The 19,061-nt window shown below is 43.8% G+C and overlaps 1 protein-coding gene across 2 annotated transcripts in view; it reads left to right on the top strand.

The window, feature by feature from the left end:
* Nucleotides 1–4,068: 4,068 nt before the first annotated feature.
* YWHAQ (tyrosine 3-monooxygenase/tryptophan 5-monooxygenase activation protein theta) overlaps nucleotides 4,069–19,061 on the top strand; it is a 45,894-nt gene continuing 30,901 nt past the window's right edge. Inside the window, exons 1-2 of one of the 2 annotated variants that reach the window (XM_074947672.1) lie at nucleotides 4,069–4,237; nucleotides 5,712–6,090. In XM_074947672.1, the coding sequence (XP_074803773.1) occupies nucleotides 5,797–6,090 (294 nt within the window). In that variant the 5' untranslated portion in view covers nucleotides 4,069–4,237; nucleotides 5,712–5,796. The remainder of the gene's footprint in view (nucleotides 4,238–5,711; nucleotides 6,091–19,061) is intronic. The other variant, XM_074947673.1, reaches the window with a different exon arrangement.

Below are 19,061 nucleotides of genomic sequence, written 5' to 3' on the forward strand. Positions count from 1 at the left end.
GCAGAAGTGTTGACCATTCACAATTGCAGCTGAGAACAATGGGAGCTAGGCTCTGAACACAAAGTGCTATTTAATGCTAAGTACTCTGAAAAATTAGGACCTGCGTGTCTCAAATTGGGCACCCAAAATTGTTAACTTTTTTTTACTTTTATCTCCATGTCTCGTTTCCTCATCTGTAAAATGGGGACAAACAGTAAGAGCTCATGTCAGAAGAGTGTTGTGAAGATAAATTCGTTAAAGTTTGTTAAGAACTAAGCTATGACAATGACAGCATCGCAGAAAAGCCCATGAGGAAATTAACAATTCTTGTATTCAGTGCAGAGTTTGGGTGGCATACGTTAAACAATGCATGGGACCACACACTGAATGATGGGGATAAAAAGAAATATTGAATAGCTACCCATTCTCTGAACGCTGTCCTCCCAGTGCACCGAATAAGGTCAGGGTCCTGTGGAAAAACAGTATGTGATCATGTAATTAAGAAATGTACCATAATACATACACAGAAGAGGACCAAATTAAAGTTGCATGGGCAACCTTAATTCGGGCATTTCCTAACCTTTTTGAGTTGGGCCATTGAATAAAGATAGCTTGGATTAACCCAACTGTCATCATTCAAAATCCACTGAACTGCACTTTGCAGACACCATGGTTCAGGCATTTGTCTGTCTCCTCCAGAGCCATGACACAAGAATTCAAAAAGCTTTTGTAGTGCACTTGGTCAGTTTCAGCCCATGACTTCTGTCACTGGTGTTCTAACAGTCTTCACTCTCACTTCATCTGTAAATCAAGGTGATCAGTGAGGACACAGCTGAAGACGAGGGCACTAGGTCACCCCATCAATGACTGAAAATAGTAGATTAACGTAAATCCTACCAAGTCCCCAAGTCTGTTGATTTCAGAGTAGCAGCCGAGTTAAGTCTGTGTTCGCAAAAAGAAAAGGAGTACTTGTGGCACCTTAGAGACTAACAAATTTATCGATGAAGTGAGCTGTAGCTCACAAAAGCTTATGCTCAAATAAATTTGTTAGTCTCTAAGGTGCCACAAGTACGCCTTCTCTTTTTGCAAGTCTGTTGAATGTGTCATATCTTCTCTTTGGGCCTTCTGGAAGTTCCCATTCCATTAACTTTATAGAGTGTATTATCAACCAGTCCCTTGTGGAGAACAGATGCGTCCCAAACTCAAACCACAAGAGGTAGGTAATGATTAGTCAATGACAGAGATATTTGGATAATAAATATCCAAATGCCTAATCTCCAGTCCTAGCTACACACTAAATCAAGAATCTGAGCCAATAATTCCTTCATCTCCATGGTACCCATGAAATCCTGAGCTAATATAGAGAACTCATCATCTGAGATGGATGTTTAAGTTCATAGGCGCCGACTTCTTCTGGCGCCAGTGGGTACTCAGCTCCCCAACCCCTTCCCCAAAGGCCCCACCCCAACTCCACCTCCTCCCTACCCCTATTCGACTCCTTCCCCAAATCCCCACCCCGGCCCCGCCTCCTCCCAGCGCGCTACGTTCCCGCTCCTCCCCCCTCCCAGCACTTGCTACAGCTGTTTGGTGGTGGCAAGCGCTGGGAGGGAGGGAGGGAGGGAGGGAGGAGCGGGGACGCAGCGTGCTGCGAGGAGGCGAGGGTAGGGGTGGGGAGCTTGGCTGCCAGTGGGTGCAGAGCACCCACTAATTTTTCCCCATGGGTGCTCTTACAGAGTCGGTGCCTATGTTTAAGTTACTGAGTGTTGTCATCCTTGATGATTCCAAAACCACTGTGGTGAGAAACTGTATTAGCTCATGCAGGGACTTTGCAATGCAGCAGGATGATTGCCCATTAGAGTAAGTCCCAGGACTCACACAAGAATGCATTTAATTCAGCTTTGAGGTTGGAGACCTCGTGTATTTCAGATTGGCTGCAAAGAACACAACCACAGCATCTCTTCATCACTTCCTCTTAGGCTCATGCTGTACCCAATGCTTGTCTCAAATCAACTATGCCAAAACTTGTCCAGCAGAATCATTCAATCAGCATTTAAGAAATGCATGCAAGACTGGTGGGGCAGGGGTCATCTTTAATTAAATCATGGACAGATGACAGTTTATTAACCATCAATCTTTATATATAACAGCATGTATGAGCATAAGATTGGAATATTTGTCCACTGATACCCCCAACCTCTAGATGAAACCAACGGAATAGAAACTAAACAATTTCTTGTTTAAACTAGGATTTTTTCCTGCCTTGTCTCCCCAACCCATTACCACAGGGATCAAAGAACCATAAGTTTTACAACCAAGCCCCTCATTCCAAGCCTTTGTATCCAAAGTGCATAGCACAGTTGTTCCACTTTCTTGGACACCCTGAAGGGACATAGCTGCCAAAGCTGGTTGTCAGAATAAGGATCTCTAGGGCTGGCTGCAAAACCAATTTCTATTAATCCCCTATCTCCAGTCAGCAGAGAGAAAAAAATCCATACCTCCTTCCCTTTTTCTGCGGCTCTTTCCTTTACATTAAAGATTACCAAACATCTTCAAAATGCCATAATTAGATTAAGAAAACGGGGAGGAATTTATCCGGACCCTTTTCCTACCTTTTTTCTCCCTGGCCCCTCCTACCCCAGACCAACCCCTCCAAAAAGACACCATTATGAGTATCTAACTGTTGGCAAGAGAGGAGTTCTTGTCTGCATCATCAATCCCATGCTCCCGCCCCATGAGAGGTCAAAGATTGGTGACAAGGCCTAAAAATCAAGGAAAACTCAGTCCACTATTTTTTATTTGTCCTATGGATCTTTCACTTCCACCTAAGGAAAAAGATAAACTTAACCACTCAAGTCTACACCCTTCTTGAAATACCCCCTCATCAACTATCCCCACCAAATCCACAAGAGAAAAAAAAAAAAAGCCTAAAAACCTTGCTCAGTCACTTCTGCTGATCATCATCAAAACCCAGGTCAGAAACAGACTATTGTTGAGGTGGAGGAGAGAATAATTTTTGAATTTTTAAAGCTCCTTTCATTCCCTCACATCTCCCACCCATCTCCCAAACACATTCCAACCCCCATCTACCAACCAGCAGCACACACTCATTCTGCATACCTCCCAACAGCCATCTATTATTTCCCCAAGCACAACATCCCCACCAAATCTGTCCAGCATCACCCACCCATTTCCCTCACACTTACCTGCAGGGTAGACCCTATTGTCTAGCAATAACATCCACCACTCCATGCATCCCAGAAGCCACCAATGTCTACAACAACTCTTGTTTACCCCAGAACCCACCTCCAGCTGCTCACTGGCCCTTCAGTACCCATTGCCATATCCTCAGTAGCATTCTGAACCCCAGTACCTACTTCCACAGCACCCTAAACTTCCAACAGCACTGACACTTAACTAGCCTTCACATCCACCTCTCTATCCTCCCGTTCTCAGCAATTTCCATCACTTCTATCCCCCACACCACCCACCCCAGCTCCCCCTCTATCCGTGCATGCTTCCCCCTCAGCACCCACCCCAGCTCCCCCTCTATCCGTGCATCCTTCCCCCCAGCTCCCTTCAATCCGTGCATGCTTCCCCCTCAGCATCTACCCCCCAGCTCTCTTCAATCCGTGCACGCTTCCCCATGTAGCACCCACCCCCAGTTCCCCTCTATCAGTGCACCCTCCCCCCTCAGCAACCACCCAGTTCTCCTCTATGGGTGCACGCTCCCCAGTGCAACACCCACCCCCACGTTCCCACCCGCTCTCCGGCCTCCGAGTCTCCCTCTCCCCCTCCCAGCCGCAGCAGCACGAGCCGCTCCAGCCGCGCCTCCGTGCTGTCTCGTGCCGCGCCCAGACTTGGCTCCCAGTCCCAGGGCAAGGCGTGGGGGGGGTTGTAGCAGCATCACCATGGTGACAGTGACGTTAGCTCACCCTGGATCTAATTGGAGGAAACCCCGTGGCCCCAGCCGCAGCCCACGGGCCAACCGAGCTTGCGCCCTGTCTGTGCCCGCCCCCGCGGCGGCGCGCTACGTCTTGATTGGCTAATCGCACGCGGTGGGTGGGCCCCGGTTTGGAGTAGGAGTTCGGATTGGCCGTGTGAGCGCGGGTCTGGCAGCGGGTAGGGTTGCCTGTGCCAACGCCCTTTAGCGCTGGCTCTCGCTTGAGACGGGAGCGGCTCTTTCTCCTCGCCCCAACCCCGAGCGGAGCGCACCCGATCCAGCGGCGCCAGCCGGCCCGGCCTAGCGGAGCGGACCCAGGTGAGTGGGGCCGAGGTCGGCCACAGCGATGAGAGCGGTCGCCGCGTCCTCCATTTTGTGAGAGCGGCGCGGAGTCCCCAGCCGCGTCGGGGTGCGGGAGATCCCGCCAGCGCCGCCGCCATTTCACGCCCGGCGGGACCGCGGGGACACCACGCTTTCCCCTTCGCCCGGGTCCCCCTGGATGGCAGCTCTTCCCGCCTACCCGGGCAGGGGTCGCGCCCTGCCCCGGAAAGAGCTGCCGAGCCCCGTCCTCCCCGGGAGACCGCCGGGCCGGGCCTAAGGCGTGGACGGAGTTGCCGCTCCCCCGCCCGCTTCGGCCTGAGCCTGCAGACCCCACCCACCCTGCCTGAGCGAGTCCTGCTCGCCGCGCCCCCTGGGGGATGGGACTCCCCCGTCCCCGCCCTCTCCCGAGGGAGAGAGTGTCGATGCCCCCCCGGGAGACTCGGGTCGGGGCTTCCTCGCACGGGACGTGAAGCCGCCTGCTTCCCTTGCCTCGCGCTGGGGACGCGGATCCGCTTGCCGCTGTTCCGGCGCCTCATCCCCTTTCTTTGCTCTAGGGAAAGGCTCCCCGTGGTCTCCCGGCCTCGTCCCGCGCCCCCTCCTCCGCCAAGGGACAAAGGTTCCCTTATTCTGTCTTCTCATCTCAGGGGCACCCCTCCCCCCCGTGTCTGCCCGATCCGCCCGCGACGGGCGCCCCTCCCAATGCTCCTGCTTGGCCTGTGGGAGCACGGATCGCTACCCCTGTCCTCGGATTCTCTCTTTTCGGGGCTGTTGAGTCCCCAGGCACGCACTAGGTAGCTGCCTTCTCCTCACCGTGTCCTCCGGGCCTGTTCGTCCTCCTGTGTCTGCCCTGGGGCTGGTGGTTCTTTTACTGCCCCTCCCCATGGCTCCCACCTTCAAGGCAAACCACTCTGACCCCCACGCCTAGAGGGAAGGGTTTGGGCAAGGTTCCTGGGGATGGCCCCGTTGGGTTAATGGCTTCCAGCCCTCTGTTTCTTCCCCTCCCTGCCTCTAATTTCTTGACTAACCACAGGCTGCAAGCCCTGCTAGTGCACACAGGGGTGAGAGGGAGGAAAGTGGAGGTGGAGCCAAAAGCCATGCTGAGGAGGCTGGAGTGCCTCTTTCCACCATCTGGTCTCTAGATTGATCTCCTGTGGGGAGATATTGGGTTATCTTTTCTCCTGTCCTGGTGGTCTGGGTTATTAACCTTCCTTAGAGGCCCTGGAGATGGGTGCACTTCCCCTCTCCTGTAACCAATTCCCTGTGAAATGGGCTGGTTGTATAGGCCTAGGGTTCTTCATTCCAGGATAGCTCTTGGGGTGGTGTAGTGGAGGAGACCCCTTCTGGCCTGTGATTCTTGGTTCCTGGGGAGATGGTTGGTTTGGTGTCTTCTGAGTTTTGGGGAGGGCCAGAGTGTGGCGTCTTGCAGCTCTTGGCTCCCAGAGACGTGGCTAATCTGTTTCCTCCCTGGCAGGTTTTGAGGTGCCTTTTCCTCTTGACAGTGTGACAGCCACAGCCTCTCCTTCTGCCTTGCTGCGCTTTCCCCACTGCCAGCCACCATGGAGAAGACCGAGATGATCCAGAAAGCCAAGCTGGCTGAGCAGGCTGAGCGCTATGATGATATGGCCACCTGCATGAAGGCCGTAACCGAACAGGGTGCTGAGTTATCCAACGAGGAGCGCAACCTTCTCTCTGTGGCCTACAAGAACGTAGTGGGGGGGCGGCGCTCTGCCTGGAGGGTCATCTCTAGCATTGAGCAGAAAACAGACACCAACGACAAGAAGATGCAGCTTGTCAAGGACTATCGGGAGAAGGTGGAGTCTGAGCTCAGGTCCATCTGCACCACTGTGCTGGTGAGTTGGGGAACTGGGGATACATCTCACAACTCTCTGGAAGTGATGCACAAGATACCTATACATACCTCTGTGCTTGGGAGTGAGATCATAGGTTTGGGTGTGAGAGATCTGTGTGTGACACTATGCTGGGGTGTGGGGTAAGCCATTGCACCACTCGACTGAAGGATGCAGGTGTGTCATGGTGATGTGTGGGAAAGGAGGATGAGGGCAAGATCAATATGCAGCACTGTCTTGTAGTTATGGGGTTATCAGAGGATTTGAGCTCAAGTCCATCTGTACCATTATGCAAGTATGCTTATCTGTCTGCAGTAACTGGGTTGGAAGGGAAAACAAGAAAGCTTCTTTCTTCCTTTTGTGGTTCTTGATTAATAAAACAGTTGTAAGCATCCAGATTAACTGAGTGATATCTAAGAAGAAAAGGAGTACTTGTGGCACCTTAGAGACTAGCAAATTTATTTGAGCATAAGCTTCCGTGAGCTACAGCTCACTTCATTGGATGAAGCTGTAGCTTACAAAAGCTTATGCTCAAATAAATTTGTTAGTCTCTAAGGTGCCACAAGTACTCCTTTTCTTTTTGCAAATACAGACTAACTTGGCTGCTACTCTGAAACCTGAGTGATATCTGAATTATCTGCTTTGGTGTCCTCAGTTGGGTGTTGGTCACAAACTTCTGTGTTACCTCAGATCAAGAGGAGACTTGTAAGAAGTTGAATAGCTTTAGAGGTGGTCTTGAATAAAATGTATATTTTATATTGTATAAAATATAAAGCCTTTTTCAGTGAAGGTGTAAATATTAAATCTGTAGAAAATTAGGCTTCCTGCACTTGCAGATGTACTCTTCAGACTGCCTTGCATGGTAGAGATGCAGCCATTGTGGAATAATGCAAAACTACAAAGATTTACGCTTGTAAGAGGTGCTGCAGATGAATACAAGAGTACAGAAATGCTGCTTTTTTTTTTTTTTTTTTTTTTAAAGCCAGTGCCCTAGTCTTCTAGATGTTCGCAGTGGTGCAAATATGCTGCATTACAGTGGGGGCTGAATCTGCATCAGCAGTGCAGAAGGTGTAGCACCCTATTCCACATGATCAATGAAAGTTCTGGCTGCAGAAAGTTAGATAGATGTGTAATGCAGTTAGAAACATGTAGCAAATCTTGAATACTTTATTACCAGTGTAATCATAAAATAACGTTTCAAGTGGTATCTAATATTTCAGGCATCTTAGGACAAGAAGAGGTGATAGCAAGTTCTTACAAATAAACTAGTATTTCTAGTTTAACCAGGAGGTAAACTTGTACTCACTTGGATTAGGAGACTTATGTTTATTGCTGTCTCTTTCAGTAGTCATTTAGAAGCAAAGTCAAGCCAAGAATTCTAGCTTATCTGACAAGGGAGAACATTTTCCTGGGTTTTGTGGAAATACTTACACATTCCAATGTTTGCTGCCACCTAGAATTTTTTTTCTGAATTAAAAATATGGTCTAACAATTCTAAGCAGTTTTCTTGTAAAGATTTATTTGAAGCTATTTGGTAAATCAGTCAAAGCAATTACTACTTTTTCCTTAATACGCTTAAAGGGTATTTACTTTCTTGAAAAAAGTCTACTGTTTCAGGCATGGTTAAAACTTGCTAAAGCTTCATTTTTTTTAAAAATAGTATGACTCATAAACCGCAGGTTTAGACTGATTCTTGTTTCCTGTGACAGAATTCTAATTAGACTTACTGGTGTGTTGCCATTATTTTACAATGGGGCTCCCTCAAATCATCTCTCCTCTTCTGTGATCCACTCTAGCCACCAGTGTGTTGGGATTCATACACCCAACCAGCCCTCCAGACTTTGAGACTTTTACCTCCTTGTCAAATTGAATTCTCAAGAGGTTTTGTGATTAAACCGTCTCATCCTGTTTGTTACTTCATCTTAATAGATGCTTCTCTAAGTGGTCTAGTGCAGTGCTACTCAACGTGGTGGTCCGCCGACCGGTGCCGGTCCGTGAGCCATCGGCTGCCAGTCTGCACGCACATTGGGAAAAAAAAAAAAATTCCAGTCCCCCACATCAGATAGCTTGAGATGCACTGGTCTAGTGGCTCTGGAACTGAATGAGATGTGAGCATTGAGCCCTTTTGGGTCTTGTCTATGCTGAAGTTACCCTAGTTTAGTCAGTTGGTCAGTAACTGGTGTAGTGGCACTAGTGCAAATGTGTAATGTTCTCAAAGATGATATATGTGCGTATCCCAGTAAACTTATCCTAGTTTCACTGAACATGCTCCCTCTGCTCTCATCTGGGGCCTCATTGGCAACTGCCTGTTTTCATTTGCCCCTAAAGTCTGCAGGAAGTAGTGAAGACAGAAACCTACAAAGCCACATGCTTTTCCTGTTCCCTGGCATCAGCAGAAACAAAGATGCACATCTTCCTGTAGTGGGGGGCGGGAGGGAGGGGGGGAGAAAGGGGTTTATTATCAGTTTTCACTGCTAGCTGTGATACTGCTGCTTTCCCTCCCAGCACCATCTGCAGTTTTATCCCATTTTCCTTTTCGTTACCTTCATTCTGCCACTACTCTGTTCCATGAGTCAGCAACTGAAAGATTGAAACTGCCACTATAAAGAACAAATTTCCCAGTGATTGTATATGAATTAGAGAAGGAACAAAAAGTGCTCTAGTGAGCCCCCTTCAGCACATCATAGCTTTTAATCAAATTTCAAAGTAACTTGAAGTTATTCCTGGTTTCCGGGAATATTAAGTTCCGACTCTGGTAAGCTACCTGTCAAAGGTTATCACTTAAGTACAAAACTTCTCTGTGGTAAATGCACTAACTGTTTGCAAACAATATGGAAGGGATCCTTGTCAGTCACTAAACTGTTGCAATCTAAAAAGGGTGGATATTTTGGGTGCAGAAGGTGGCTGCTATTACTCAGTTATGTTACTAACAAAAAATTTTGTCACTGTCTATACAGCTCAGCTTTCACAAATTTATATATGCTGTTCTAGAAATCTGCATATATAAATCTGCAGCATGTGAAATACTGCTAAGTAGAACTTCAGAGTTATGAATACCAGAGTTATGAAGTGACCAGTCAAACTGCACACATCATTTGGAATTGGAAGTATGCAGCCAGACAGCAGCAATGCCCCCCCCCCCCCCCCAAATAAAAGGCAAATACAACACCATACTACAGTAACTCTTCACTTAAAGTTGTCCTGGTTAACTTTGTTATGTTGCTGATCAATTAGGGAAGATGCTCGTTTAAAGTTGTGCAATGCTCCCTTATAATGTCGTTTGGCAGCTGCCTGCTTTGTCCACTGCTTGCAGGAAGAGCAGCCCATTGCAGCTAGCTGGTGGGGACTTAGAACCAGGGTGGACCGGCAGCCCCCCTGTCAGCTCCCCATTCCCCTAAGTTCCCCATGCGGCAGCTGCCCAGGAGGCTATCAATTGCGAGCAGTTCAGCTGTCCCTTCTCCCACTGCCATGTGCTGCTCCTACCCTCTGCCTTGGAGCTGCTCTCCAGAGCCCCCTGCTTGCTGGGGGATGTGGGGGAGAAAAGGGGGGGGGGCTAATGTCAGGATGTCCCCCTGCTCCTGCACCCCACTTACCCCATCTTCCATGGAGCAGGGGGGATACATGACAAGGCTCAGGACAGAGGGAGCTTCCTGGCAGCAGCTGCGTCTCAGCTTGCTGATTAGCTTAAAAAGGCAGTGTACTTAAGAGTGGAGTCAGTGTACTTAAAGGAGCAATGCACATCTCTCTCTTACACACAGGATGTGTCTCTCTCTCTGTTTGCCATGCTGTCTCCCCTCCCTCCATTCGTGCTGCCTTGTAGAGTGTGAGGCTACATTAACAATGAGTTAACCCTTGAGGGTTCAGCCAATTGCTAGTTCATCATTTAGCAGTAAGGCATCACCTGGGAAATATCCCACCCTCTGACTTCACCACTTCAGCCAAGCTTCACAATCATCATTTCTGTGTACCAGCATTAAATTGTTTGTTTAGAACTTATTGTGTGTGTATGTGTATATATATTAGTCTTTTGTCTGGTGAAAAAAAATTCCTTGGAACCTAACCCCCCCCCCCCGTTTACATTAATTGTTATGGGGAAATTGAATTTGCTTAACATCTTTTCGCTTAAAGTCACATTTTTCAGGAACATAACTACAGCCTTAAGCAAGGAGTTACTGTATGTTAGGCATAAACTACTTTTAAAAAAAAAAAAGGGAAAGTTTAAAAAAGATTTGACATGGTAAGCAAACTGTTTCTCTGCTTATTTCATTTAAACTAAGATGGTTAAAAGCAGAATTTTTCTTCTGCGTAGTAAAGTTTCAAAGCTGTATTTAGTCATTGTTCAGTGGTAGACATCTGAAAACAACAACAGCATTTTGTTCAGAGTGACAAACAACCTCCATTCTTGAGGTGTTCAGAACTGTGAGGTTCTACTGTGGTTAAATAACAAAAATGCTGTAACATTGAGTCTGACATTCCTTTTTTCCCTAAAGAGTGCTCCAGCTCTCCTGGTTTAATAATAAATTTTTTAAAAAAATTTACTATTCTTATCTCCACTGAAATACTTGTACTGCAGGCCGTTTTAAATTCTTAATTTGATTTTAAGTTACCTGCTCTCTTGCAAGCCATTCACATACAGCTCTCATCAGTGGACACGGTCACAACTGTGTGATAAGATGTTATTTGTGCTAATTGTGTCCCAAAAGCAGAAGATGGAACTTAAGATAATCTTGATGAAGTTTCACAGATGACGGGGGATTTAATCCTTCAGGCAAGAGAACGGTCATTGAAACAAAAGCATAGCACGGTTACGGTATGGCTTTGGCAGAAAACTTGCAGTTTGAATGTCATTTGTTGCCCATATGCTGAGAAACTTTCAGTAAAGCTGGTTTAATTCCTTGACTGTTCTACTGGATACTATTGAATGACTAAAACTGTGGAATTTTCAAAAGTGCGTAAGTGATTTAGGAGCACAAGTCCCAAGTCATTGTGCTTTTGAAGATCTCACAATTCCCCACACTTGGTGGCATGGAATTTGATTTCTATATAACTGATTATAAAAAACTGATTCTATATAACTGATGAATAAAGAATTTTAGAAAGATAAAGTAAACAATCCATAACTTCTACTTTTATGAGTATGGTTAAATGTAGTGTTAAACTTGCCTGGTATGCTCAAAGCTCGAGCACATTAACATTGCTGCATTCGCAATCATCCAGTGCATCTTAATGGCTACAGCTTTCAGGTTTTTAAAAGATGGAATAGTTCCAAATGCACCATACTATCAAAAGCTGTGGTGCACCCTTCCTTTGAGAAGCAATTAAAGTGTGGTGTAGCAGAGTGTAAACAGTACAGTGGTGGCTGAGAACCTTTTGATTGCTACTTGTATGCTACTGATACCAGTCTTGATTCCTAGCTTTGCTGCCTTTTGTGTGGAGAGAAGGGAATGGAGATTTTTCACAATATGGCAGGCTTCTGTGATACCATGTACCAACTTCAAGGTCCTTAGTACTTCACCCTTCAAGGGACATATCAGATTGCAAATGTTTCTCAAAGTTCATTATTTCATGTTTTAATTTGTGTACTTTCTGTGTTAGATAACACTTTGTATATCAGTTTCTATGTCCCTAGTTTGTTGGGGCTTTTAATACAACAAAGGGAAGAGATTTTTAAATTGAAAATAAATTGGTACGGTAATGTGCGGACAGTACTGAAACTAAATCTTAAAATTTAAGAATGGCTAACTTTCGAGATGCTGATGTTCCTTGTTTCATGCCTTTTCTATTTAAAAAAAAAAAAAATCCCTCAAATTGTAGCCGCTTTGAGTCAATCATGCTGGTCAGGTACTTAATCAGGAAACAGAATAAAAAACTGTCATCCCACCTCTCAAAGCTTGTTGTGTGATGGCTGATCAGACTTTCTTACCAGGCTAACATGGTGGCTACTAGTTTTTTAAAATGTATCAGAAACCAGTCATTTGATCAGTAAAATGATTCAAGAAGGATGTTGTTAAACTGGAGAGGGCTCTGAGGAGAGCCATGAGAGTGAGGAAAGGATTAGGGAAAACATGCTGTATGTGATTTAGAGAGAGCTCCTTTTTAGCTTAAAGAGACGGTTTAAGGGGTGACTTGATCAGATTCTGTAAGTACATATATGGGGAACAAACTTGTTCTCTTCAATCTAGTATGCAAAGTTTTAACAGGATCCAATGGCTGGAAATTGAAGCTAGACAAATTCAAACTGGAAATGAGGCATACATTTTTAACAGCGAGTGTGATTTAACTCTTGGAACAATTTACCAATGTTCATCGTAGATTCTTCATCACTGGCAGTTTTTTAAATCAACATAGGATGATTTTCTAAAAGATACTCTAGTTCATAAGAAATTATTGTGGGGAAATTCTATGGCCTGTGTTAAACAGGAGGGCAGATTAGATCAGTGGTGGGCAACCCACGGGCTGCAAACGGCCCATCAGGGTAATCCGCTGGTGGGCTGCCAGACAGGTTGTTTACATTTGCACGGCCCCCCACTGCTCTCAGTGGCCGCAGTTCGCCGTTCCTGGCCAATGGGAGCTGCAGGCAGTGGCGGCCAGCACGTCCCTGTGGCCCATGCTGCTTCCCACAGCTACCGTTGGCCGGGAACAGCAAACCGCAGCCGCTGGGAGATGCGGACAGCCGTGCAAATGTAAACAACCTGTCTGGCGGCCCGCCAGCGGGTTACCCTGACGGGCCACAGGTTGCCCACCACTGGACTAGATGATCACAGCGTAGTCCCTTTTGGCCTTGGAATCTATTAATTTAGAAAGGCTATTGGTAACCTCACTTGAGTTGCTAACAGTAAATGCGCTGTGGCTGTTTTATTTTAGGGCAGTTTTATTTCACATTAAATAAAATGGCGTACACTACCAACTTTAGGGTTGGTTCTATAGAACTACACTTTCTCCTGATGAGAGAATGCTTAGACATAATGGAACGCTAATATCAGATGACAGCTTTAATATTTGAGAGAAACTGTGTGCATTAGGACAGCTTGCGTTTCCCTAAGCTGCCCAAAACATCATTAGCAAAGGCTAATGTAATAAGGAGTGCTAAGAAGCCTGTTTGCAGCCTCTGCCAAGTATAGTTTACATAGGCATTGGAACTTGTGTTCACTTGATTTTTTTTTTAAATGTGAATGTTTCTTGTGGTTGCAGTGCTGATTAGCTCTTTAAATCCTGTTTCTCTATATTTTCCATTCTTTCCATGGATGGGTTTTTGTAACAGTAGACTTCAAAAGTCAGATATGAGAATAGGGTTATTGTATAAACTCAATCTTGTATATTAAAACACTGAGGTTTTTGAATATACTTACATTTTCAAAAGAAGGTAATTAGCACTGTTTAATAAAACTTGAGATGATTGATTGCTCTCTCAGATCCTGAGACATCTGCTGGAGCAGTTACGTGGTTATCACAGACACAGAATAGGCTTTCAACCTAAATCTCTTAGATTATGATGAAGTAAAAAAAACCAACTCCCAAATTGGCATTTTTTTATCTGAATTCTGCTGGAGAGAACCTTGTCTCTTACAGTGGCTTCAGAAATAAACTAAGGCTTTTATATTACTCATTTCACTAATTCAACAAACAGTGTTCATGTTTGATATTAACTTTGTTTTATGTTGCCCCTGGATCTTCAGTGAACTGTAAAATTTTGTATTGAGATGCATACAATTGTAAATGTAATCCATAGGGTGTGGCAGCTGAATAGAAGACAGTATGGTCTATTGACAGCTGGGATGATGTCAAAATCAGTTTGGTTGGAAAGAATAATCACATTAGCTGATTGTTGCCACTAATTTCATTGTTTATTTCGGTAATGTTGATACTGAGTTTGAGTTAGTTGCCTCAAAGACAACTGGGGCATATCTGAGGCAACCACTGCATGAGTTTATGCTTTGTTCACAATTTGAATCATAAAGAGTAGAAACAATTATGATAATTCAAAATTTTAGATTCTACAATGTGATTCTGTAGATGAAGAATCATGGTGTGCACATAATTGAGAGTATTCCTATTCTCTGCTTTCAGTAAGAGGTTACTATTTTGGAAAGTAGTATGAATGGGGTGGAAAGGATAGGCAATGCACCTTTAAAATAAATATATATATATATAATATATATATATGTATGTGTACAGTAGGAATCATGAAACTTCATCTTGAGAAATCTTTCCTACTTCAAATTGTACATACAGGTTTCTTACAGGGTGGATTGATTTAAATCATGATTTTAAATCGGCAAGCAGGAAACCTTGATTTAAATCTATTAACTTGTGTTTTGCACTTGTACTGTTTATTAAAGAGAGGCTGATTCTCATTGGTAACCGTTAAAACATGTCACTTTGCAACTACATTTGGTGCTTCTCTTTGCTAACCAGGAGCATACACTATATGTATTCCCATTTATTTAAGCAGGTATATAAAATAACTTTTTAACTAGATTAATTTTTGGCTTGCAATTTGTGTCAAGCTCTGTTTGGATGGAAATTCATAATCAATTAGAAATGCACAAAAACAGCATTTTTATTATTTAATAGAACTACCTTTAGTGTCCTGGGTACACAGTCTTTTCAATTTTTGCATTCAATGTTTTGCATATAAACCTTTTTTTAGTAAACACAGGCGGTATTATCTGTAGTTATTTAATTGAATTGGTTGTATCTGATCGCTATGTCCTTCAATACTTTAGAACTAGTAGATCTCATCCTCTCTGTTCTTCTGATTTGTAGAAAAAAACAAGCTTTCCTACTTTTTCAACTCAGTTGGTTTCTTGACTGGTATGAGCTAGTAATTGAACTAAACTAGATGAGTAGACTGTAACTAAGAAGGAGTCTCCATCTGCAGAAGGAGGCTACTGCTGTCAAAAGCTGGTTTAGCACTTCAGCAAATTCAGATTCCAGTTGATTAGCCAGTGACTTTTTTAAAACTCAGCAAGAACAGTGTACTTCTGAATAGTAATTATTTTTGTATTTAATTTAAATGACTTTAATAGATATCAGCTTAGTCCTCAACATAAGTTTTAAAAGTATTCTAAAGTTGTTAAATTTTATTACAATTAAATTTGAAATTTAAAAAACGCCTGTATTTAATATCAATTTTAAAACATCTGACACTTTTTAAAAAAGTCATTGATTTTAATCCACCTGATTTCTTATGGAATTCATTGAAATTTGAATCAGGAAGAACTGACTCTGGTGTTGCTCAAGATTTGATTTTTTTTTTCTTTCAATCTGACCTAATTGACATCTTATTGGTGTGATCCAATTTCAGAGCATTTGAGTTCTGTGATGTCTGTTATATTAATATCTAGAGAATGTTGCCCGCTTCTTGTTTACAATGCCACCTGAAAGTGAGAATAGGTGTTCACATGGCTCTGCTGTAGCTGGTGTCGCAAGATATTTATGTGCCAGATGCACTAAAGATTAATATGTCCCTTCATGCTTCAGCCATCATTCCAGAGCATGTGTGTCCATGCTGATGACAGGTTCTGCTCGATAACTATCCAAAGCAGTGCAGACCAACACATGTTCATTTTCATCATCTGAGTTAGATGCCACCAGCAGAAGGTTGATTTTTCTTTTTTGGTGATTCGGGTTTTGTAGTTTCCATACCAGTGCGTTGCTCTTTTAAGATTTCTGAAAGCACGCACCACAACTCGTCCCTCTCAGATTTTGAAAGCCACTTCAAATTCTTAAACCTTGGGTCAAGTGGTGTAGCTGTCTTTAGAAATCTCACCTTCTTTGCATTTTGTCAAATCTGCGGTGAAATTGTTCTTAAAAATGAACAAAGTGCTGGGTCATCATCCAAGACTGCTATAACATGAAATACAGGGCAGAATGCGGGTAAAACAGAGCAGAAGATGTACAGTGTTCTCCCCCCTGCCCCCCCCTCCCCCAAGCAGTTCAGTCACAAAGGTAATTAACACATTATTTTTTAACGAGCGTCATCAGTGTGGAAGCATGTCCTCTGGAATGGTGGCTGGAATGTAAGTAGGAAGCAGGCAGCATTATCTCCTTTAAATGTAAACAAACTTGTTTGTCTTAGCAATTGGCTGAACAAGTAGTAGGACTGAATAGAGTCTACAAATCCAGAGTTTTACATTTTGTTTTTGAGTGCAGTTGTGTAACAAAAATTATATTTGTAAGTTGCATTTTCACAATACATATTGCACTGCAGTACTTGTATGAGGTGAATTGAAAAATACTATTTAATTTATCATTTTTACAGTGCAAATATTTGTAATACAAAGTGTACAGTGCTCACATTTTTTATTTTGTGTTGTAATATCAATATATTTGAAAATGTAGAAAACATCCAAAATATTTAATAAATTTCAACTGGTATTCTTTTTAACAGTGCTATTAAAACTGCGATTGATTTTTTTTTTTTTTAATCACAATTTTTTGAGTTAATTGCATGAGTTAACTGCGATTAATCAACAGCCCTAAAAAAACCCTCTCTAATTCTTGTGGAAATTTCTTGTTAAATTTGTGGTATAAGTACATGATTTTGGAAAGGCTACATTTAAAAAGTTAAAAGGATAAAATTTAATCCAACAAGCTATATAAAACTGTGAGACTTATGAATGTTGTTACCACTCCATAGTTGAGCTTGAGACTTCTTTGAAGTCTGCCTGTAATCCCTGACTCTAGAATCCTCTGTGGTTATTTTTTCCATTTCAGATTTTGTCACTAGATAATTTTGCCCGGATTATGATGGATTCAGCAGGCTGTCAGATACTGGATTCAGGGGAAAAGGAGGAACTGTGGTCCCATATGTAAATGTGCGTCCCATATGTAAATTTCTTCTTGGGGGAGAGAAGAAAGTAGGAGAGGTGTTTTAAAACAATCTGGATAGTGGGTTGCTGCTGTTTCGTTGAATTGAATATCTTCAGAGTATCTTCACCAATTGGCCGACAGACTTGGTGCTTTTTTTCTACAGTTGGCAACCATTCAGAAATCAGTCAAATTTAGCAGAGTTGATAATGCCAGAACCATAATTTAAAACTATATACAAATTAGGATTCTGGGTGAGATTCCAAATTGTTGAACACCAGAGCAGAAATGCAATTTACAGATGGAAGAAACTCCCCTAGTAGGGGCTTCCACAATGTGGAAGCAGTTCTGTCTAGCAGTCCTCAAACTAGATGGCCAAATTGAACAAGAGAAGTCTTGGACTACAACATTCAGGACCCTAGAACTGAATGCTGTTTTGGAGGAGGTTGCAAAATCCACCCAGTGACATTACGTATCGTGTCATCTGGCAATTCAGCAGAGGTCCTACACTGGGGCAGATTCTTTCTGCACCCAGGAGGTGGCTATGTTATGAGAGGAATTAAGCTTAAGTACCTGTGGAATGTGTTAGGCGCTCACTCTATATGCGTTCTTAATCTTAATACTGAAACATAACCTGAAACTCATGATAAATATAAGTTGAGATCCTGAATTTATCAACTGTATGTAGGTAAAACATTGTGATCTTAGCAATGGCTAAGAAATGCAGCAACAGCCATTCCTTTTTCAGAGGCTATTTGAGAAAGGTAAACTAATGTCCTGACTCCTGTGGAAATCTGAATTAATTTGGGGGTAAAGTTGGGAACAGAGCAAAGGGTTACTTGGTCATTGTGAAAAATAAGAAAGGAAACTAACTGACAGAGGGCAGTTGGCTCATCAACTCTTTGTGTTTAGGTAATGGCAACTAAAAGGACTACTTTTATTGTCTGGGTGACTCTTCATAGCTTCTATAGTCTTAAGGCTATTATGAACTGGTAAAACTAATTTATGAAGACTACTGATGGGGAAAACAAGGTTCAGCAACCAAAGTCTTGTGTACAACCATATTAAGTCAATGTTTCAAAAAAGTGATTAGTTAATCATGCTCGTTTAAATCAGCATGTTGATAGACAAGGGTCTTGCTGCTTAGCTATGACTCCTACCAGGTTAAACATCCTTGCATCTGACAACCTTTTGGGGGGAACTTCCTCTTATAATGTATGCATGCATAAAAATATAAGCTGCTTAGAACAACCTAAGGGAAGCAGTTTCTAGAAAGAGGGAAAACCTGAACCTTGCAATAATTGAAAAAATACATTGTATTAGGATTTCAGTGGGTCGTTTCTTCTGCTTGCCTGACAATCATTTTATACAAGCATAAACCTCCTAAAGGAGCTGTTGGTAGACCAGATAGACTGGAGAGCTTAAGGGGACTGTCTGTGACTCTATAGTAATATTGTTACTATACAGTGATCTAGGAGTTGACATTTGTTACTGGCTTGGTGAAATGTAATTGTAGAACATACCACCAGTTTAGGTGTCTGCCCAGAGGCTGGCACTCATGGTCGAGAAACGCTCCAGACAGTGCTGACTAATGAGTCATTCAAAAAAATGGAAATGAAAAAAGGTAACACTGTACAACAGTGTTTCCTAAACTGGGTTGCGACCCCCCCCCACCCCCCCCCCCATGGATATTGTGAAAGGGTAAGTGGGAGTTGGGAGGGTTTGAGATGTCAAGCCAGGAGGGAGGAAGGTAAGGAGTAGGGTGTGGGAGGCAGGGGCCTTGGAGGGAGCACAGCTCATATCTGGATTCTGCTCTGGCTGCTTGGGGGTCCTGCTGGAACCCACAGCAGCTCCTCTCAGTGCAATAGGAAGTCCCAAGCCAGCAGGGAGGCATAAGGGGGGGAGGGGGAAGAGGTGCAGCATGGGCCAGGAATGCCATTTAGGAGTGCGGCTGTTCATGATTTCATCCCAGGGAAGGCATTAGAGGCACAGAGAGTTGGCTCTCAAGCAGCTGGTCCCTGGTAGCAGATTCCAAGGGTTGATGGTGCTGAGCCCCCCCCCAGCCTGGCAGGGAGGGGGAACCTGTGTTGCTGACACTGCTGAAGTAGGGATGCCCAGTCTGGATTGCAATGGCAACTCCCTCCTGCAGAAGGGGTTAGCAA

The sequence above is a fragment of the Natator depressus genome, chromosome 3, assembly GCF_965152275.1.
Source record: "Natator depressus isolate rNatDep1 chromosome 3, rNatDep2.hap1, whole genome shotgun sequence".
Taxonomy (NCBI): Eukaryota; Metazoa; Chordata; order Testudines; family Cheloniidae; genus Natator; species Natator depressus.